Below are 23,199 nucleotides of genomic sequence, written 5' to 3' on the forward strand. Positions count from 1 at the left end.
CCTGATAGAGTTTCCTTGAGTGAGTCTTTTATCCTTAGCAGAGGATACCCTGGCCAGGGAGAATACGGATCCTTCCAGTTCTTGTAGGTATGATTGAGGGCTGTTATGTATTTAGAAGCTGAGTCTGCCCTTTACCTGCCTGTCAAAAGGGCTTCAAAGCTGCTGCACCAGGAACCGTTTCAGATTACAGACTTCGGTAACTAATGACCCATGTCCTCCCTTCAGTCGTAAAATCCCAAAATGGTCCTAGCAGAGGAGAAGTAAATCCTGATGGCTGCTGAGAGGTCATCTTAGAACTAAATCTCAGGAGAAATGCTTTTAGGTTGAGAGAGAGAGGGCCCCCTCAAAAAAAGGAAAGGAAAAGAAAGCAGAAACATGAGACTATTGTACAGAAAGGTGTCTGCAGTTCACCCAGGTGTGTTCTAAAGACCAAACCCCCACATCAGCAATTAGCAGGAAACCTTTGAGCTCTTCTACCTCTGAGGAAGCACGATGGAATCAGATAGCATGGGAAACGTGGGCACACACACACACAAACACACACACACTTCACCTGATTCTACCTGCCGGTCTCCGTAGGAAAGGAGTTTCTGGGGGAGAGAGAATGAGACCAGCTGACAGTCCAAGGAGGCCGTAATTTTAGCAGACCTACCAAGAACATTGATGTAGGAGGCTTGTTATTCTAAATCCCGGAAGCCTTTTTATTTTTTCTTTGGAAAGTACGTGAAGGGTTGTAATGCTGCTTTGCTCCCCAAACTGGACAGCGAGGTAAACAAGAGCAGCCTCAACAACAGCGAGGAGCAGAAGCTCTCATCCTGACCACCATGGAGTTTCTTGAAAGAACTTATCTTGTGAATGACAAAGCCACTAAGATGTATGCCTTCACCCTAGACAGGTAACAGACATCTGTTCCTGCTTCACAATTTTCTGTCTTGACTAATCAGTAAACCCTTGGGTCCTACTGCTTCAAAATTGAGAACTTTTGCTGTGCAACTCAGAGGCATTTTGTAAAATTTGTTAAACTTTTGACTGACTTGAATTCTTCAGGATTTAATTCCTTAAATATCCTAAGTGCACAAAGGATACATTTTATTAATATATTTTTCATCTGTAGTTTATCTTCCAGAAAATAGGCATAAATACGATCCAATGTGTTTACCTTTCTTTTCTTCAAGTTATTCCATTTTTAAAGTCCTAGGTAAATTTTACTAAATTGCATTTAGAAAAAAATTAAGGCTTTTAAACTATGTGACTGAATTGTGATTATACTGATCTTTAAATTAATTGCTATTTTCTTAATCACAAAATAACATAATCAAATATATACAACTATAATAAATATAGCTGAATTTAATGTGATATATAGTTCTAGTTCCATTTAATATCTCCACATTACTATATGCAATATATTCATTCATTTTCCCCTTATTTAACTACTATTGATTAAATACACCTGGATATATAACAGGAAGAAGATATTCCTACTCTCAGATCTCTGTCCTCTTGAAATTTTGAGTCTAATGTGGAACCTATATAGGGAATAGGCAATTACAAAACATCATGCAAGTGTCATTCTGGTGGTGTTTAATAAGAATATCTCAAAGAAAACTTTAAGGGTCAGAGAAAGACTTTAAGGGTCAGAGAAAGCTTTTCAGAAGTGCTAGAGTAAGAACTGAAAAATGAAAAGGAGTTAGAGAGTAAGGTTAGGAAAACTCCACAGAGAAAATAGGGTTAGAGAGAGGGAGGCAAACCATAAGAAACTTTTAACTATAGAGAACAAACTGAGGGTTACTGGAGGGGAGGTGGGTGGGGATGGGCTAAATGGGTGATGGGTATTAAGAAAGGCACTTGTGATGAGCATTGGGTGTTATATGTATGTGATGAACCACTAAATTCTACTCCTAAGACCAGTATTATAGGATTTGCTAACCAGCTAGAATTTAGATAAAAATTTGAAACACACACAAACACAAAAGAAAGAGAGAGAGAGAGAGAGAGAAAATAAGGTTAGGGGACTTTTTCCAGACTGAGATAATTGCCTGGAAAAAAACAGAGACATATAAGAACAAGAGTTTGGTGTGTTTGGGGAGTTCAACCTGAATGAAGAGCAAAGAGAAACATGCTTAGTACATATGGGTGAATGAATGGAAATGTGAAATGAATTCATGTTAGGAGCAGAGCTTAAAAGAATACATATCCACTAATAGTATGTATAATGTTTTTGTTTGTTTCGTGGAACCAAATTAATATTCTAAAGAGTAATAACATTGTGTTTGAGAGCATCAAATGTTTGAACAACAGTAAAGGGACTTTTTATAGGACATTTATAATTTTGGTTTAAAAACATATGATAGATTCTAGCACATCTATTATCTCACATTATAAAAATTATTTTTCTTAGAAAAATAATATTAGATGTGATTTATTAAGACCATAAATAACCAAACCTCATTTTAGGTCAGGCAGAAATTAAATTTTTTTTTAACTTTATTCATTTTTGAGAGACAGAGAGAGACAGAACATGAGCAGGGAAGGGACAGAAAGAGAGGGAGACACAGAATCCGAAGCAGGCCTCAGGCTCCGAGGTGTCAGCACAGAGCCCCACGCGGGGCTTGAACTCATGAACTGTGAGATCATGACCTGAGCCAAAGTTGGACGCTCAACCGACTGAGCCACCCAGGCGCCCGGGCAGAAATTTTAGACAACCAATTGTTAACACTATGGACACTATTAATAAAGCATCTCTATGTTATTAAAATAACACTATTTCCCTTCTCATTAAAATAGACCATTAACACTCTGTTACACAAATAAAGCCAATCATTTATAGTTACAGAGTCTCTTTCACTACCTAAATGGGTATGATTTTCAGGATATGGTGATGATAAAAACTGTCAAACTCATTTTAATTTTGTTTCCATATAAAAACAGTTAAACCTGGGAGAGATGATTTATCCTGATTCCTGATTTATCAGTTAGGAACCTGAATGCCAAAGAGAAAAACTGCCTTTCTTAAGGTCAGATATCTAATTATGACAGAGTTGAGGTCTGGATCCATGCCTCCTGTTTGTGAATTCAGTGTCTGCTACCTCCTCCATATCTCCTGCACACACACTTTCATCTTGTGCCCTCCTGAATCCTTAATCTATTTCCTCCTGAGGTCACATAGACTTTGATTTCCTCCACAATCATTTTATTATTCATAGTTCTGTGTGTGGGTCAGGATTTCCTCAAGGCCCCATATGAGGTCAGTGAGGTTTGCTCATGAGGGTGCATTCTGCTGGTGTCTGAACGGTGCCAAAAGATACAAGATGGCTTTGCTCACATGTCTGGGAGCTTTGTGTCAGCTTTTGGTTAGTCTTCATTCTCCTTCCTATGGCCTTAAATATACCCTCCCTGTAAAGGAGCCTGCTGTGGACTGGATATTTGTATCTCCCCCATCCCCCAAATTCATATGTTGAAGCCTGAACTCCCATGTGACTTTCCTGGAGACAGCACTTTTAAAAGGTGATTAAGGTTAAATGAAGTCATTAGGATAGAACCCTGATATGGTAGAACTGCTGCCCTCATAAAAGAGGAAAAGACATCAGAGATCTCTCTCTCTGTCTCTCCACCACGTGAGGATGTAGCAAGGCAGCTATCTATAGACTAGGAAGAGAGCTTTTGCCAGAAAATGAATTTTCCAGCACTTTAATCATGGACTTTCAGACCATGAGAAAATAAATTTCTGTTGTTTAAGCTACCCAGTCTGTGTTATTTTGTTATAGCAGCTTGAGCAGACTAACAAATGGTCCAGCTTTAATTGGATGGTATTGTGGAGAGATTTATGCCTCAGGGCATTGTTGAAAACACTAATCAATAAATGATTACATAGGTCAACTGTTAGATATGATACCCATTTAAACAGAGCATCCAGAAGCTTAACAATGAGACCATGGAAAGAGAGAATCACAGCAAACATGATTAAAAAAGATCAGCATCCCTGGGCTGGGGTGGGGGTAGGAGGTAAAGATGACTGTGTGCATCCCCAAGGCTGCACCCTTTTGCAAATGATAACAGAAGCTGTACATGTAGGGGATGTCAGAGGAAATAGATTCCACTTAAGTAGACAAGTCATTGCTAAACAAATAAAAAAGCAAACAAGTAAACAGCAGCAACAACAGGCCCACAGGAGATCAATATCCAGAACTGCTATAGTGTATTATCTAAAACATCCAATTTTAGGCAAAATATTTTAAGACATGCAAAGAAACAGTGAAGAATAATCCATAAAAGAGCAGGTAATAGAAACTTCCTTTGAAAGGGCCCAGAAATGGAACTTAGAATTCAAAGATTTCAGAGCAGTCATTATAAATATGATTAAAGAACTAAATGAAATCATGTTTAAAGAATTAAAGAGAGGTATGATGCAATGTTTCATCAAGGAGAGAATGTCAATAAAGAGACAGAAATCATAAAAAAGAAAAAGAACCAAATGGAAATTCTGAAGTTGAAAAGACAGCATTACCAACAATAGCCAAATTATGGAAAGAGACCAAATGTCCATCAACTGGTGAATGGATAAAGAAGATGTGGTGTGTGAGTACGATAGAATACTACTCGGCCATGAGAAAGAATAAAATCTTGCCATATGAAACAATGTGGATGGAACTGGAGGGCATTATGTTAAATAGAATAAGTCAGTCAGAGACAGACAGATATCATATATTTTCACTCATTGAGAAACCCAACAGAAGACCATAGGGGAAGGGAAGATGAAAAACTAATTTCAAACAGAGGGAGGCAAACCATAAGAGACTCTTAAATACAGAGAACAAACTGAAGATTGATGGAGGGGTGGGAGAGAGGGGAAAATGGGTGATGGGCATTGAGGGGGGCACTTGTTGGGATGTGCACTGGGTGTTGTATGTAGGCGATGAATCATGGGAATCTACTCCCGAAGCCAAGAGCACACTATATACACTGTTAGCTAACTTGACAATAAATTACATATTAAAAAAAAAGAAAAGGACAGTAAGTAGAATAAAAAAATTGTGAAAGGGGCTCAGCAGTAGATAAGAGCTGGCAGAAGAATGGGTGAGCTTGAGGATAGATCAATAGATATGCAATATAAAGAACACAGAGAAAAAATAAGGAAGGAAATGTAACAGAACCTCAGGGAAATGTGGAAATCATTAAGTGCCCTAACATAAGCATAATGGGAGTACCAGAAGGAGAGGGAAAAAAAAGGAGGAGAAAAATATTTGAAGAAATAGTGGCTGGAATTTCCCAAAATTTGGTGACAATATTAATCCACACATCCACAATGGTCAACAGATTCTAAGAAGAATTAAGGAAAAATGGATCTACTCTGATACATCACAGTGAAAATGCTGAAAGGAAAACACAAAGAGAAAGCCTTGAAAGCAGCAAGAGAGAAGAAAAAGATTCATCATGTTCAAGAGCATCTCAGTAAGATGAGATGACTTCTAGCAGAAACAAAGGAGCTGGAAGGTGGTAGAATGTCATATTTAAAGGGCTAAAAGAAAGGGCTAAAAGAAAATGACAAAAAGGGCTGTCAACCAATCATCTTATATCTAGCAAAACTATCTTCTAAAATGAAGGTGAAATGAAGACATTCCCAGGTGAACAAAAACAGATGTTTTTTTGCTTGTAGACTCACATTTCAATAAATAGTAAAGAAAATTTTTCAAGCTGAAAATAAGACACCAGACATTAATTTGAATCAACACATAAAAACCAAATAGCATCAGTGAATGTAATTATAAAAGATAGTGTATTTACTTTTCTTTCTTCTCTTAACTGATAATAAATTGCATATATAAAATATATATAATATTAGATGAAATGGAAAATTTATACAAAGATACAAACTACCAAACTAACTCAAGAGAAAATAGAAACTCTGTGTGGATCTATAATAAATAAAAATAATGAATTAGTAATAAGGAGATTTCATGCAAAGAAAATCCCAAACCCAGCTGTCTTCACTGGTGGTTTTTACCAACATAAAAAGTAGAATTAATACCAATTCTTCACAAATTCTTCCAACAAATAAAAAAGAATGAGCATTTTCCAATTCACCTTATATTTCAATATTTCACCAATAGCAAAACACAAAACTATAACAAGAAAATAAAACTACAGGTCAATATACCTTACAAATATAGATTCAAAAATCCCTGCTCCTACTACTAACAAACTGAACACAGCAAGATATAAAAAAATTATAAACCATGGCAAAGTCAGATTTATCCCAGTAATGAATTCTTGATTTAACATTTGAAATATAATCAAAGTAATATACCATATTAATAGAATAAAGGACAAAAACCACCATATGATTATCTCATTAGATGCAGAAAAAGCATTCAACAAAATTCAACAGCCTTTCATTACAGTGTTCACCAAACAAGGAATAGAAGGTAACTTCTTCAACTTGATAAAAAGCATCTATGGAAAATCTGAAGCTAACATTATACTTAGTGGTAAGGCCTGAAAGCTTTCCCCTAATATCAGGAACAAGACAAGGATGCCCATTGTCACCATTTCTACTCAGCAATTTATTGAGTGTTCTAGCCAAGGCAAACAGGCAAGACAGAAATAAAAATGAAAATAAAAGCCATCCAGATTGGAAAGGAAGACATAAAACTTAACACCACGTGCAGATAACATCAACTAGTATATAAAAATCCTAAGGGATCCACTAAAAATCTTTAGAGCTAATGAACAGGTTCAGTAAGGCTTCAGGTAGCAAGATAATATCCAAATAATAAATTGTATTTTTATATGGTAGCAATGACTAATCTGAAAATACAATTAGGACAACAATTCAGTTTATAATAGCATGAAAAAGAATAAAATACTTAGGAATAAATTTAACAAAGTACAAAACTTGTACACTGAAAATAACAAAACACTGAAATTAAAGAATATTTAGATCTTTATTTAGATCAATGCAAAGATATCCCATGTTTGTGTATTGAAAGACAATTTTAAGATGGCAATATTCTCCAATGTAATGTAGAGGTTCAGTGCAATCAGTACTAAAATCTCATCTGCCTTCTGAAGAAATTGACAAGATAATCCCACAATTCATGTAGAAATAAAAGGGGCCTAGAAAAAGTGAAACACACTTGAAAAAAAATATTTGAAATCATTTCCTGATTTCAAAAGTTAATATAAAGCTACAACAAATGACAGCTAAATGTAAGAGCTAAAACTATAAAACTCTTAAAAGAAAACACAGGCATAAAACCTTATGACCTTGGGTTAGGCTATGGTTTCTTAATATGGCACCAAAAGCATAAGTGATAAAAAAAATAGATAAATTACAGAGCATCAAAATTAAAATCTTTTGTTCTGAAAACAATACAATGAAGAAAATGAAAATACAAGCCACAAATTGAGAGGAAATATTTGCAAATTAAATATATCAGAATATATAAAGGACAATTACAACTCAATAATAAAAAGATAAATTGGCCAATTTAAAAATAAGCTTTGGATAGACACTTCTCCAAGAAAATATACAAATGTGTAATAAACACATGAAAGATGTTTAACATCATTAGCCATCAGGGGAAATGCATGTCAAGACCACAATGAGATAGTACTTCATACCCACTAGGATGGCTATAATCAAAAAACCAAAAACAAGTGTTGGTGAGGATACAGAGAAATGATAGCTCTCAAGTATTGAATGTGGGAATGTATAATAGCATAGTGTTTTGAAAAACATTCTGGCAATTTCTACAAAATGTTAAATATAGAGTTTCCTTATGACTCAGGAATTCTACTGCTAGGTATTTTTTCAATAAAAATGAAAACATACTTCCAAAAAAGCTTGTATACAAATTTTCATAGCAGCATTATTCATTATTATGAATAAAGTAAAAACCCCAAATCAAAACCACCTAAATACCCATCAAATGATTAAAGAAAATGTTGTAGATCCATGCAATGGAGTGTTATTTGAAAATAAAAAGCAATAAAGTACTGATGTATTGATACTTTCTAAAACATGGATAAACCTTGAAAACATTATGCTAAGTGAAAGAAGTCATTCATAAAAACCACATGCTGTGTGATTCCATTTATATGAAATGTCCAGAATGGGAAAATTTATGGAGGCAGAAAGCAAATTAGTGCTTGCCTAAGGTAAGGTTGTATGTAAGGAGATCGGGACATTGGGGAAATATTGCTAACGGGTACAAGGTTTCTTTTTGGGATGATGGAAATGTTCTAACTTAGATTATGGTGATGGTCGCACAACTCTGCAAATATGCTAAAACCCATTAAGTTGTGTACATAAGTGGGTCATATGTGTGGTATATGAATTATACCTTAATAAAGCTGTTTCAAAAAGGAGAGGGTAACTGAATTCCTGTTCTGGGATAAGAAATTACATCTGATGCTGCAAACATTTCTATTCTCCACTCCCTCTAGCTCTCCCCTCAAAACACTTCTTCACATCACTCATATATTTCATAAACATCGAATCAAGTATAATCTCAGCAAATATGTACTGATATTTACTGTGTTCAAGACAAGGTCCCAGGAGCTGAATACTTAGGACTCTTTCTAGTGCAGACAGAGCACAGTGGTTGATAAGGGGAAACGGGCCAGGAACAGCTAAGGGATTTATGACTGTTTTCTCCTTCTTTGACATTTATCCTCTCCTTAGGATTAGAGAATCCAGCCCCGGGGTCAATTAATACAAAACTGATGATTTGTATAATTTATTGTCATTGGAGTAGAATCTAGAATGATAGATGTGGACAAAGGGGCAACAAAAGAAAAGCCTGCTTTTTGTTTATTCAAGCTCTGTTATAAAAATGCTTAGCCTAAAAGTTATTTCGCAGTAAAACTTGCTTTATTCTTTCTCGAGAACAATGATAATAATGTAGTTTGTGAAAATGGTAGACTAACTTAAAAATTCACATTTTTGGTGCATTTACCTTGTTCCAAACACACTTTGAAATATTTATATGAATTAACTAAAATATCACAGCTGCCCTGTGAGAGAGGTGTTATCATTATCACCATTTTGCAGTGAGGAAATTGAGGCACAGAGAGGTTAAGTCATTTTCTTACAGTCATATGATTAGTGAGTGGTAAAGCTGGGAGGTGACTTAGCAATGGGATGTCAGAGCCCAAATTCGCAGCCCCCTCGCTGTGCTGCCAGTCACTCAGCCCATCTCTGAAACTGGCATGCCCTTATCCTAGCTGCTGTAACCAGAAATCCATGAGCCATCCTCCGGTCCCTCCCCTTCCTCATTCCCCCTTAACTGATGCTATTGATTAGTATGTCCTGTGGATCCTACGTCCCAAATAGCACTCAAATATGGCTACTTCTTCCCATTTACTTTGTCACCGCACTGGTCCAAATCATCAGCCTCTCTGCTTCAGCCAAACATGGTCTCCATGTTTTGCCCCTTTATACTCAAACCTTCCAAGCATCACCCAAAGTGATCATTTTAGAAATGTGAACCACCTAATGTTACTTCCCTGCTCGAAACTTGCCAACTTTCTTCCTGTAGAATTTGAAGAAAAGTAAATCCTTTTTTATTATTTTTTAATGTTTATTTTTCAGAGAGAGAGAGAGAGAGACAGAGAGAGAGAGGAGAGACAGAGACAAAGCGTGAGTGGGGAAGGGGCAGAGAGAGAGGGAGACACAGAAACCAAAGCAGGCTCTTGGCTCTGAGCTGTCAGCACAGAGCCCGACGCGGGGCTCAAACCCACTAACCGTGAGATCATGACCTGAGATGAAGTCTGGCGCTTAACTGACTGAGCCACCCAGGTGCCCAAGTGAATCCTTTTTTAATGGCTCAGAGTTGTGCATGAGCTAACATCTGCCTACTTCTCTGACATCATCCAATGTTACTCTTTCTTCACACCACAGTGGCCACATATGTAGTTCCCTTTCCGTCAAGCCAAGCTTTTGAACAAGACAATCTCTTTCTTGCCTTTGTGCCCTTGCCCCAGCAACACCCTCCACTTGATGTTTCTCTTGCATGTAGGTCTACTCCCGGTTACCCTTGAACTCACCATGGCAGTATCTCTACAGAAGTGCACCCCCATTACCACTCTGTTTAAAGCAGCCCCACCTTCCCTTACCCAGTCACTGCCCATCATACCACACAGCCTCTGAAACTATCTGCTGGCTTACAGTTTGTGTCCCTCTGCTAGGATACAAGCTTCTTAGGTCAGGAGCTTAGTCTCAAAGACTATGGTGTCATTAGCACCTCTGATAGTGGAGGTATGTTGCAGGCATGCAGCACATATCTGTTGAATGAATGAATGAATGAATGAATGAATGAATACATGAAGTGTGGGAAATGCATGGTGGGACCCAAGCTTTCATCTCCTGTTCTAACAGTCATAGTGACTGGAGGTTCTTGGGAGAAGTGATGTGAAAGTACAAAATGGGATTGATTTTATATGGTCAATATATGAAATAAGAGGGTGAAAAGTATTACCAGCTCTATTTTTAGAGACATAGAATAAGGGAGTTTAATGTCTATCATCAAGCAAAAATGAAATACAAAAGAAAAAGAGAGGCTTCCCCAAGATTACAAAACAAAGCTCCATTTTCTAATTCATATTTTAAGAAATAAACTCAAATTTGTAGGCTATTACAAGAAAAATTTGGAATATTTCCCTATTTCTCCTGTTTTTCTCCCCCCTTTTTTTTCTTTGATACTACAGTAAATTTCTTTGCTCAGGTCTACTACTCCTACCCTTCTGAGCTTCAACCATCTTTGAATTTGTGGGAATCTATGGTAATTTATTCACAATTTGTTTTTTGATGCATCATAGCATTTGCTTTGTAGAACCTTCTTAAAATTCTTAGGATTCACATCATTTTTTATATCAAGAGCCTATTCTGCATCTATAGGTACCCAGGCCATTTTTCTCTAATGGGGAGGATTATGGACCCTTTTAGGAGCCCAGAGAAGACTGTGGGATCCTGCATCCCCCCCCCCCCCCGCCGCCACCATAAAACACACACAGACACACGTATGAACACACTGCATCCAATTTCAATGGACCCTCTGAAGCCCACCTTTGGATCCCCTGCTTAGTACCTCGAAGAGCAATCTCAGCTCAGAGTAAATCCATATTGGTTAATCTCAGAGTCTGGGACAACAAAGCAGGGTTTAAAAGTAAAATTGGCCAGATTTCTTGTACTTTTCTTCTTGTGGCATTGCCCAGAGGCTGCACCCTTAGTGGGATTCCTGCCTTGGTCTGCCTTCTGCACGGCTCCAGAATAAGTTCTTTCTCCTGGTCACCACCTGGTTTTCTCTGACCACAAGATTCATGAAAAGTATAAAATAAAGCAAAGCTTCCTATGGCTTCAGCAAATCATATGGTCATATGAACAGTGCCAGAACAATTGGTGACCTTGTCTTGGTCATGTTGCCTTCTCTGCATAAAGGAAGGGAAACTTCTATCATGCTTCCTTTTTAGTTCTCATGTTCCTCTGAGTTGATGGCCATTGGTGACCCACACTGCTACATGACATGTTTTTTTTAATTATTATTCTAAGGGTATGTATCACATTACAAAGGCAAAGATTTATAGATATAAATATTCTATGTGCCTATTGCCAAATGGTTCCTATTCTAAAAAAGGAGATTATTTGGAACTGTTCAAAATCCTGAATGCTATTAACATCATCAGAATCCCAGTTCTGTTGTTTGCTGGCTATTTGGCCTTGGGCAATTACTTAACCTCTCTGAACCTTAATTACTTCAGCTAACAAACTACAAATCAAAACCACACTGAGATATCACCTCACACCAGTCAGAGTGGCTAAAATGAACAACTCAGGAAATTTCAGATGCTGGCGAGGATGTGGAGAAATGGGAACCCTCTTGCACTGTTGGTGGGAATGCAAACTGGTGCAGCCACTCTGGAAAACAGCGTGGAGGTTCCTCAAAAAATTAAAAATAGATCTACCCTATGACCCAGCAATAGCACTGCCAGGAATTTACCCCAGGGATACAGGAGTGCTGATGCATAGGGGCATGTGTACCCCAATGTTTATAGCAGCACTTTCAACAATAGCCAAATTATGAAAAGAGCCCAAATATCCATCAACTGATGAATGGATAAAAAAGATGCGGTTTATATATACAATGGAATACTACTTGGCAATGAGAAAGACTGAAATCCTGCCATTTGCAGCAATGTGGATTGAACTGGAAGGTGCTGAGTGAAATAAATCAGTCAGAGAAGGACAGATATCATATGTTTTCACTCATATGTGGATCTTGAAAAACTTAACAGAAGACCATAGGGAAGGGAAAGGGAAAAAAATGGTTACAGAGAGGGAGGGAGGAAAACCATAGGAGATTCTTAAATATAGAGAAGAAACTGAGGGTGGATGGGGTGTGGGGGAGAGGGGAAAATGGGTGATGGGCACTGAGGAGGGTGCTTGTTGCCCTGGGTGCAAGCGATGAGCCACGGGAATCTACCCCAAAAAGCAAGAGTCCACTTTACACACCGTATGTTAGCCAGTTTGACAATAAATTATATATATATATATATATATATATATATATATATATATATATATATATAAAGAAACTATGGGATTGACTAAATGGTATCTATAATCTTTCCATCTATGAAATGCTAGAATTCTATTCCAGCCTGTAAATAATGCTTTATACTTGAGAAGAACTGATATATACTGCCTGCTTTAGGAAGTGTAAGTAGGTTCAACTCACAATACAGCTTTGATAGATTGGTAGACAGTGTGTGCAAAGCTGTGTTAAGAAGGATTCTGGGGGTCAAGAGGGACTCAACAGGAGAAAGTGCTATGATCTATTAACAGTGTTGGTGTGGAGAAGAAAGGAAGAGTTTGGGCATGTGATAGTATTTGAATCTTCAGACTGGCTCATACGCACATATCTAACATTGCTCTTCACCCCTGCTTTTTAAAATTTGTAACACAGGGTCCAAAATCCTTTCAAAGTGGAGTAATTTGTAAGGAAATGCATCAAAATGTATCTGCTTCCTTTCTCCTGTTCCTTTAACATCTCTTAATCACTGCTGGTATAGCTTGGCTGAATAAAAAAGCAAAACCTTTAGTAGTTGAGACTTCAGAAGGAAATTTCTTGCTTGTTCCTTACACTTGATATTTCTTATAGAAGGAGCTGTGAACTGTAACTTCCTATCTAGTTAGCAAATGTCCTTCTATCAGTTCTGAGAATGGGTAGGGCTGTCAGTGAGGCATTTGTTTGCAACCGTGTTCACTTCTTGCTTCTGTCAAACTCATCCATAGCGTGGAACTCCAGCAGAAATCCTTGAATAAAAATCAATGTCCTGGAGAGAAGCCAGAGGAGCTGGACTCAGGAGCCATCTATCACTGCCACAGCAACTCCAAGGCCACAGAGAACAGAGCAAACGAGCAAGTCTATGCCAAGTGGAAACTCTGTGCTGCTTCAGGAATATGCTTCGTTTTCATGATTGCAGAGGCCGTGGGTGAGTATTATTCAAAAAGACTTCTCTGATTAAACTAGCAAACAGACAAAACCCCACATCATTGCAGGAGGGTTACGTAAGTTCTTCTTTTAAAGAAAGATTTCATATTTTCTGTAAGTATGGAGTAACAATATGCTCATTGTAGATAAGTTGGAAAATATTAAGAAACAAAATTCATTACCATCCCACATTTGAGTACTAACCTCTAATAACATTGTGGAGTATTTTTATACAATATATTTTTCTATTCATAACTCGGTTTTTAAAATATAACTGAGGGCATACTGAATGCTTTTGACCATGCCATCAAATATCCTTCAAAAACATTTTTATGCCTGAACAATATTCTATAATATGCTCCACTGTAATTTACATAACCATGTCTCTATTGTTAGAAATTTAAGGAGTTTTTTTCCCCCCTGCTATGAACAATGCTGCAATGAAAACTCGTGAATAAAACTCTGCCTGCCTCTCTGGTTAATCCCTTGAAAGAGATTCCTAAAAGTGGAAAAATTGATTGAAGGATATAAATATTTTTATTACTTCTTGATTCATACTGCCAAACTTCTACCCAGAAAGCTTAAAACAATTCATATGTCTGCCTGCTGTACATGAGCATTACTGTCCAAATCTTTATCAAAACTTATTTTAATCTTTTATTTATTTTTTTAAGCTTATTTATTTACTTTGAGAGAGAGAGAGAGAGAGAGAGAGAGAGAGAGAGCACAAGCTGAGGAGGAGTAGAGAGAGAGAGAGAGGGAGAGAGAAAGAGAAAGAGAGAGAGAGAGAGAGAGAGAGAGAGAGAGAGAGAATATGAGAGTCCCAAGCAGGCTCCACACTGCCAATGTGAAGCCCAATGTAGGGATCGAACTCACAAACTGTGAGGTCATGACCTGAGCTGAAACCAAGAGTCTGATGCTTCACCAACTGAGCCACCCAGGTGCCCCTTAATCTTTTATTTATTTATTTTTTAAAGTTTATTTATTTGGGGGGGGGGAGGAGAGAACATGCAGTAGCAGGGTTGGGGCATACAGAAAGGGAGAGAGAACCCCAAGCAGGCTCTGTGCTGTCAGCGTGGAGCCTGACATGGGGCTCAATCCCGTGAACCGTGAGATCATGACCTGAGCCAAAATGGGGTTGGATGCTCAACTGACTGAGCCACCTGGTTCCCCATATTTTAATCTTTTAAAAATCTTTATTCATGTATAGGTGAATATGCTTTATTTTAAATTCATTTCTTTGTTACTGTTAGAATATTTTTTGCAAGCTTATTAGTAATCTGTATTTCACTTTGTTGCTGCATTTCCTGCTTGCCTCTTAATGTCTCCTGATCATTTCTTTTTTAGATAATTTATAATGTTCTGTTCTGATCTCTGAGAGCTCTTTATACTGTTAGGATATTGAAATTTTTATACTTGTTATAAGTACTCTTCTAGTTTTTTGTTTACTTTTTAGTTTTTGGTTTGATGTGGGTAAGTTTTAATGTTTTATATATGTAATTGTATGAAACATTCCATTTTGAGCTGATTTATTTTATTGCTCTCACTACTTTAGTGCTTTGGTTCCTGCCTACTGAGAAGACAAATACCATTTTGTTGTTCAATTTTTTGCATGTAATTTCAAATTATTTTGTGAGATTAAATATTCTCTAAGGACTAAAGATTCTTTTTCTAAATAGTTAACAAAGTTTTCAGCATTATTTATAGAATAACTAATCACTCCTTCCATTGATTTTTGATGTTTTTTTCATCACTTATCAATATTTTATAAAGAACAGGGTTTGGCTCTAAGGTGGGTTTCATCAATCTGTATTGCTATTCTCTGTTAGTAGTAACATATTTAATTAATGTACATTTATATGTTATAATATCTGTTCTTTCCTTATTATTCCTTGTTTAATAGAAAAAAGGAAAAGGCTACTTATTTCTGTTTATTATTCTAATTGAACACAAGAACCATTGTATTCTGTTCCCTCCAAAATCAAATTATGATTTTACTGGTATGTAAGTTGATTTGGAAACAAAGATCTTTTAAAAATACTCAGTTTTCTCTTCTAGGAACATGGCGTTTCTCCATTTATCCAAATACTCTACGTCTCTCATCAATATCTTGCAATTTTAGTTAGTTTGCTTATTTGTTTGTTATAGTACAGGGACAGCCTATTTCTTGCTAAGGTTATTTAGATGTGTTTGTTTTATTATATTTCTCTTTTTTTCAATAATAAAAATGTTTCATATTTTTACCATGTTAAATAATATCTTATGCTAAATCAAATCTTATGTTCAATGAGTTAACTGTTAAGTGAAATGCTTCCTGAGAGGTTAGGTATTTTCACTATGTTAATGAAGTGTTTTTTTTTTCCCCTTAGTTTTTAAACGATAAACAAATAATCAAGGATGCTTGTTGACTTTTGTCAAGTACCTTTTCTTTTAAACATATTCTGTTAAAATTTTTTTTGACACATTGCTGGTGTGTGTTATATTCAGAGATTTCCTAATATAGTACAATCTCTGCATTTCTGGCATTACGATGATAATAACTAATATTTATTTAATGCTTACTATGTGCCAGAAACTGTGATGAATGCTTTCCATCGTGTTACTTTACTTAATCCTGTTGAAATCCCTGAGAGGTAGGTCTATTATTATTTGCACTATGTAGATGAGGAACCTGAAACACAGACAGTAAAGGCCTCTACTGGAGTACCACAGCTCGTAAATAAGTGGGCAGGCAGTCTGAATTCTGGGGCTCATGTTCATAGGCTCTCATTACAGTGCCACTCAAATGGACTGTGGTGGACCATTCTTTCAACGCATTGCTCAATCTGGGCCACTCATATTATCTTTAGGATTTTTTTTATCTTTATTGATAATTGAAATTTAACTATAGTTTTCTGTTATGGGGCTATTTTTCTAAGTTTTTGAATTAGAGTTACACATATGAAAATGAAAAGTTTAGTTTTAATGACACTTTTTATAGGAAATGGAAACCATTTTTGTAACATTGTAACTACCTCTTCCTTTTTAAGAACTACCTGGTAAGTTGTCTAGCTTTGGAGACTTTCTTGGAAATAATTTTTAACATATGTTTGTTTGCTTCTTCCTCATTTATTGATGTACTCAAAATTTCTACTTCATGAGTAAGTTTGGGTCATTTGTGTTTTCCAAAGTCAGCCATCTCAATGAAATTTTCCAACTTATTATCATACAATGGAACATGACAATTTAATACTAAAACTCTCTTATTCTACTTTCTCATTTTAATATTGTTTAAATATTTTCTTTTCCTTGATTTAACTTGGTAGATGTCTAATTTATTGATATATCTATTTATCGAATATATTATCTAAATTTTTCTTTTATTTTTAATTCATAATTTTGCCTTTAAAAATATTTGTTACTTCCTCCATCTTTCTTCAAGGTTGTAGTCTTATTGCATGTTTTAATATCTTGAGTTATATCCTTCTCTGATTATTTTTATCCCATATTTTTATTAATAATAAAATTATGTTTAGCTATGCACTTAGTCTAAAAGTTTTGACTTTATTATTTATTTGACTTAATATTTATTTATTTTAATTTATTTGAATTTATATATTATTTTTGAGTTTATTTTATTTTATTTTTTAATGTAAAAGGAATACCAGAAACTACCTGGCATATAGTATCATAAGCTATGACTACACTATTACCACTATTACCGTTATAATGTTACTAATTTTTTGCCTTCATTTTCTATTACACAAAAGGCGGATCAAATTAGTAATTATTTGAGACTGGAAGAAAACAGAACTTGCTAACTTTTTTTGTTTGTTTTCTCATTTGTGTTTGTTTTTTGTCTTTTGCACTATCATAGATAGCAATCAGAATTAATTGGTTTCTTTTTTTCTGCTTTTTGCATTTATATTTTTTATATGAAATTTATTGTCAAATTGGTTCCCATACAACACCCAGTGCTCATCCCAACAGGTGCCCTCCTCAATGCCCATCACCCACCCTCCCCTCCCTCCCACCCCCCATCAACCCTCAGTTTATTTTCAGTCTTTAAGAGTCACTTATGGTTTGCCTCCCTGCCTCTCTAACTTTTTTTTTCCCTGTCCCTTCCCCCATGGTCTTCTGTTAAGTTTCTTAGGAACCACATAAGAGTGAAAACATATGGTATCTGTCTTTCTCTGTATGACTTAATTCACTTAGCACAACACTCTCCAGTTCCATCCACATTGCTACAAAAGGCCATATTTCATTCTTTCTCATTGTCAAGTAGTATTCCAGTGTATATATAAACCACAACTTCTTTATCCATTCATCAGTTGATGGACATTTAGGCTCTTTCTATAATTTGGCTTTTGTTGAAAGTGCTGCTATAAACATTGGGGAACAAGTGCCCCTATGCACCAGCACTCCTGTATCCCTGGGGTAAATTCCTAGCAGTGCTATTCCTGGGTCATAGGGTAGGTCTGTTTTTAATTTTCTGAGGAAACTCTACACTGTTTTCCAGAGTGGCTGCAACAGTTTGCATTCCCACCAACAGTGCAGGAGGGTTCCCATTTCTCCACATCCTCTCCAACACCTATAGTCTCGTGTTTTGTTCATTTTAGCCACTCTGACTGGCATGAGGTGATATCTGAGTGTGGTTTTGATTTGTATTTCCCTGATTAGGATTGATGTTGAACATCTTTTCATGTGCCTGTTGGCCATCTGGATGTCTTCTTTGGAAAAGTGTCTATTCATGCCTTCTGCCCATTTCTTCGCTGGATTACTCGTTTTTTGGGTGTGGAGTTTGGTGAGTTGTTTATAGATTTTGGAGACTACCCCTTTATCCAATATGTCATTTGCAAATATCTTTTCCCATTCTGTCAGTTGCCTTTTAGTTTTGTTGATTATTTTCTTTGCAGTGTATAAGCTTTTTATCTTCATGAGGTCCCAATAGTTCAGTTTTTGCTTTTATTCCCTTGCCTTTGGAGATGTGTCAAGTAAGAAATTGCTGTGGCTGAGGTCAGAGAGGTTTTTTCCTGCTTTCTCCTCTAAGGTTTTGATGGTTTCCTATCTCACATTCAGGTCCTTCAACCATTTTGAGTTTATTTTTGTGAATTGTGCAAGAAAGTGGTCTGGTTTCAACCTTCTGCATGTTGCTGTCCAGTTCTCCCAGCACCATTTGTTAAAGAGGCTGTCTTTTTTCTATTGGATGTTCTTTCCTGCTTTGTCAAAGATTAGTTGGCCATACTTATGTGGGTCTAGTTCTGGGGTTTCTATTCTATTCCATTGGTCTATGTGTCTGTTTTTGTGCCAATACCATGCTGTCTTGATGATTACAGCTTTGTAGTAGAAGATAAAGTCTGGGATTGTGATGCTTCCCACTTTGGTCTTCTTCTTCAATATTACTTTGGCTATTTGAAGTCTTTTATGGTTCCATACAAATTTTAGGATTGCTTGTTCTAGCTTCGAGAAGAATGCTAGTGCAATTTTGACTGGGATTGCATTGAATGTGTAGATAGCTTTGGGTAGCGTTGACATTTGAACCATATGTATTTTTCCAATCCATGAGCATGGAATGTTTTTCCATTTCTTTGTATCTTCTTCAATTTCCTTCATAAGCTTACTATAGTTTTCAGCATACAGATCTTTGACATCTTTGGTTAGGTTTATTCCTAGGTATTTTATGCTTCTTGGTGCAATTGTGAATGGGATCAGTTTCTTTATTTGTCTTTCTGTTGCTTCATTATTAGTGTATAAGAATGCAACTGATTTCTGTACATTGATTTTGTATCCTGCGACTTTGCTGAATTCATGCATCAGTTCTAGCAGACTTTTGGTGGAGTCTATCAGGTTTTCCATGTATAATATTATGTCATCTTCAAAAAATGAAAGCTTAACTTCATCTTTGCCAATTTTGATGCCTTTGATTTCCTTCTGTTGTCTGATTGCTGATGCTAGAACTTCCAACACTATGCTAAACAACAGCGGTGAGAGTGGACATCCCTGTCGTGCTCCTGATCTCAGGAAAAAAGCTCTCAGTTTTCCCCCTTTGAGGATGATATTACCTGTGGGCTTTTCATAAATGGCTTTTATGATGTTTAAGTATGTTCCTTCTACCCCGACTTTCTCAAGGGTTTTTATTAAGAAGGGATGCTGAATTTTGTCAAATCCTTTTTCTGCATCGACTGACAGGATCATATGGTTCTTATCTTTTTTATTAATGTGATGTATCACATAGATTGATTTGTGAATGTTGAACCAGCCCTGCATCCCAGGAATGAATCCCACTTGATCATGGTGAATAATTCTTTTCATATGCTGTTGAATTCGATTTGCTAGTATCTTGTTGAGAATTTTTGCATCCATATTCATCAGGGATATTGGCCTGTAGTCCTCTTTTTTTGCTGGGTCTCTGTCTGGTTTAGGAATCAAAGTAATGCTGGCTTCATAGAATGAGTCTGGAAGTTTTCCTTCCCTTTCTATTTTTTGGAACAGCTTGAGAAGGATAGGTATTATCTCTGCTTTAAATGCCTGGTAGAATTCCCCAGAGAAGTCATCTGGGCCTGGACTCTTATTTGTTGGGAGATTTTTGATAACTGATTCAATTTCATCACTGTTTATGGGTCTGTTCAAATTTTCTATTTCTTCCTGTTTGAGTTTTGGAAGTGTGTGAGTGCTTAGGAATTTGTCCATTTCTTCCAGGTTGTCCAGTTTGTTGGCATATAATTTTTCATAGTATTCCCTGATAATTGCTTGTATTTCTGAGGGATTGGTTGTAATAATTCCATTTTCATTCATGATTTTATCTATTTCGGTCATCTCCCTTTTCTTTTTGTGAAGCCTGGCTAGAGGTTTATCAATTTCATTTATTTTTTCAAAAAAGCAACTCTTGGTTTCATTGATCTGCTCTATAGTTTTTTTTAGATTATATATTGTTTATTTCTGCTCTGATCTTTATTATTTCTCTTCTTCTACTGGGTTTGGGGTGTCTTTGCTGTTCTGCTTCTATTTCCTTTACGTGTGCTGTTAGATTTTATATTTGGGATTTTTCTTGTTTCTTGAGATAGGCCTGGATTGCAATGTATTTTCCTCTCAGGACTGCCTTCGCTGCATCCCAAAGTGTTTGGATTGTTGTATTTTCATTTTCATTTGTTTCCATATATTTTTAAATTTCTTCTCTAATTGCCCGGTTGACCCATTCATTCTTTACTAGGGTGTTCTTTAACCTCCATACTTTTGGAGGTTTTCCAGACGTTTTCCTGTGGTTGATTTCAAGCTTCATAGCATTGTGGTCTGAAAGTGTGCATGGTATGATCTCAATTCTTGTATACTTATGAAGGGCTATTTTGTGACCCAGTATGTGATCTATCTTGGAGAATGTTCCATGTGCACTCAAGAAGAAAGTATATTCTGTTGCTTTGGGATGCAGAGTTCTAAATATATCTGTCAAGTCCATCTGATCCAATGTATCATTCAGGGCCCTTGTTTCTTTATTGACTGTGTGTCTAGATGATCTATCCATTGTTGTAGGTGGAGTATTAAAGTCCCCTGCAATTACCACATTCTTATCAATAAGGTTGCTTATGTTTGTAATTCATTGTTTTAAATATTTGGGGGCTCCTGTATTCGGTGCATAGACATTTATAATTGTTAGCTCTTCCTGATGGATAGACCCTGTAATTATTATATAATGCCCTTCTTCATCTCTTGTTACAGCCTTTAATTTAAAGTCTAGTTTCTCTAAGTATGGCTACTTCAGCTTTCTCTTGACTTCCAGTAGTATGATAGATAGTTCTCCATCCCCTCACTTTCAATCTGAAGGTGTCCTCAGGTCTAAAATCAGTCTCTTGTAGACAGCAAATAGATGGGTCTTGTTTTTTTTATCCATTCTGATACCCTATGTCTTTTGGTTGGATCATTTAGTCCATTTACATTCAGTGCTATTATAGAAAGATATGGGTTTAGAGTCATTGTGATATCTGCAGGTTTCATGCTTGTAGTGGTATCTCTGGTACTTTGTGGTCCTTGCAACATTTCACTCACAGAGTCCCCCTTAGGATCTCTTGTAGGGCTGGTTTAGTGGTGATGAATTCCTTCAGTTTTTGTTTGTTTCGGAAAACATTTATCTCTCCTTCTATTCTGAATGACAGACTTGCTGGATAAAGGATTCTTGGCTGCATATTTTTTCTGTTCATCACATTGAAGATGTCCTGCCATTCCTTTCAGGCCTGCCAAGTTTCAGTAGATAGGTCTTCTACTACCATTATGTGTCTACCTTTGTTAAGTCAGGGCCTCTTTATCCCTAACTGCTTTCAGAATTCCCTCTTTATCCTTGTAGTTTGCCAGTTTCACTATGATATGTGGTGCAGAAAATCAATTCAAGTTACGTCTGAAGGGAGTTCTCTGTGCCTTTTGGATTTCAATGCCTTTTTCCTTCCCCAGATCAGGGAAGTTCTCAGCCATGATTTGTTCAAGTATACCTTAAGCCCCTTTCTCTTGCTCTCTGTTTGATTGCATCACTTAGTTCTCTAATTCCCCCCTCATACTCCGGGATAGTTTTTATCTCTCTTTTTCTCAGCTTCCTCTTTTTCCATAATTTTATCCTCTAATTCACCTATTCTTTCCTCTGCCTCTTCAATCCATGCTATGGCCACCACCATTTTATTTAGCACCTTATTTATAGCATTTTTTAGCTCCTCATGACTATTTCTTAGTCCCTTGATCACTGTAGCAATAGATTCTCTGCTGTCCTCTATGCTTTTTTGATTCCCAGCAATTAATTTTTTGACTATTATTCTAAATTCTTGTTCTGTTATATTGCTTGTATCATTTTTGATCAATTCATTAGCTGTCACTACTTCCTGGAGTTTCTTTTGAGAATTCTTCCATTTTGTCATGTTGGGTAGTCCCTGCAGTAGCTCCAAACTGCAGGGAGCTTCCCCTGTGCTGTCCAGAGTAACTTGTGTTGGTGGGTGGGGACGCAGTCAGACTCAATGTCTGCCCCCAGCCCACCACTGGGGCCACAGTCAGACTGCTGTGTACCTTATCTTCCCATCTCCCAGGGGCAGGACTCACTGTGGAGTGGTGTGGCCCCTGTCTGGGCTACTTGCCCACTGCCAGGCCTGTGGTGCTGCTTCAATGGTATCTGGCCAAGGGCGTATTAGCTGGGGTGGATCCGCAAGGTGCACAGGGGCGGGAGGGGTAGGCTTAGCTCGCTTTGCTGTTTGTGGTCCTCTGGGGGAGGGGCCCTGCAGCACCAGGAGCGAGGCAGGCCTGTCTGAGGGATGGATCCACAGAAGCAGTGTTGGGCGTTTGCGGGGTGCAAGCAAGTTTGGTGACGGGAACTGATTCCCTTTGGAATTTTGGCTGGGGGATGGAAGAGGGAGATGGCACTTGCCAGTGCCTTTGTTCCCCCTTGAGCTCAGTTCTGTCTCCCGGGGCTCATCCTCTCACCCTCCCTGCTCTCCGAGAGCAGAGCTGTTGACTTGTAACATTCCAGATGTTAAGTCCCGCTGGCTGTCAGAACACACTCCGTCCGGCCCCTCAGCTTTTGCAAGGCAGACTCGTGTGCTCTGCCTTGCCAGGCGGGCTGCCCCTCCACCGCTCCAGCACCCTCCAGCCAGTCCGTGTAGCACACACCACCTCTCCGCCCTTCCTACCCTCTTCCATGGGCCTCTTGTCTATGCTTGGCTCCACAGAGTCCGTTCTGCTAGTCTTCTGGCAGTTTTCT

At 37.3% G+C, this 23,199-nt stretch overlaps 1 protein-coding gene across 1 annotated transcript in view; it reads left to right on the plus strand.

Annotated features, from left to right (window-relative positions):
- Positions 1 to 458: 458 nt before the first annotated feature.
- Positions 459 to 23,199, plus strand: part of SLC30A8 (solute carrier family 30 member 8) — a 46,306-nt gene continuing 23,565 nt past the window's right edge. The window contains 2 exon segments of the mRNA NM_001370759.1: positions 459 to 895; positions 13,295 to 13,494. Of these exon segments, the coding sequence (NP_001357688.1) occupies positions 825 to 895; positions 13,295 to 13,494 (271 nt within the window). The 5' untranslated portion in view covers positions 459 to 824.

Source organism: Felis catus, chromosome F2 (assembly GCF_018350175.1).
Source record: "Felis catus isolate Fca126 chromosome F2, F.catus_Fca126_mat1.0, whole genome shotgun sequence".
Taxonomy (NCBI): domain Eukaryota; kingdom Metazoa; phylum Chordata; class Mammalia; order Carnivora; family Felidae; genus Felis; species Felis catus.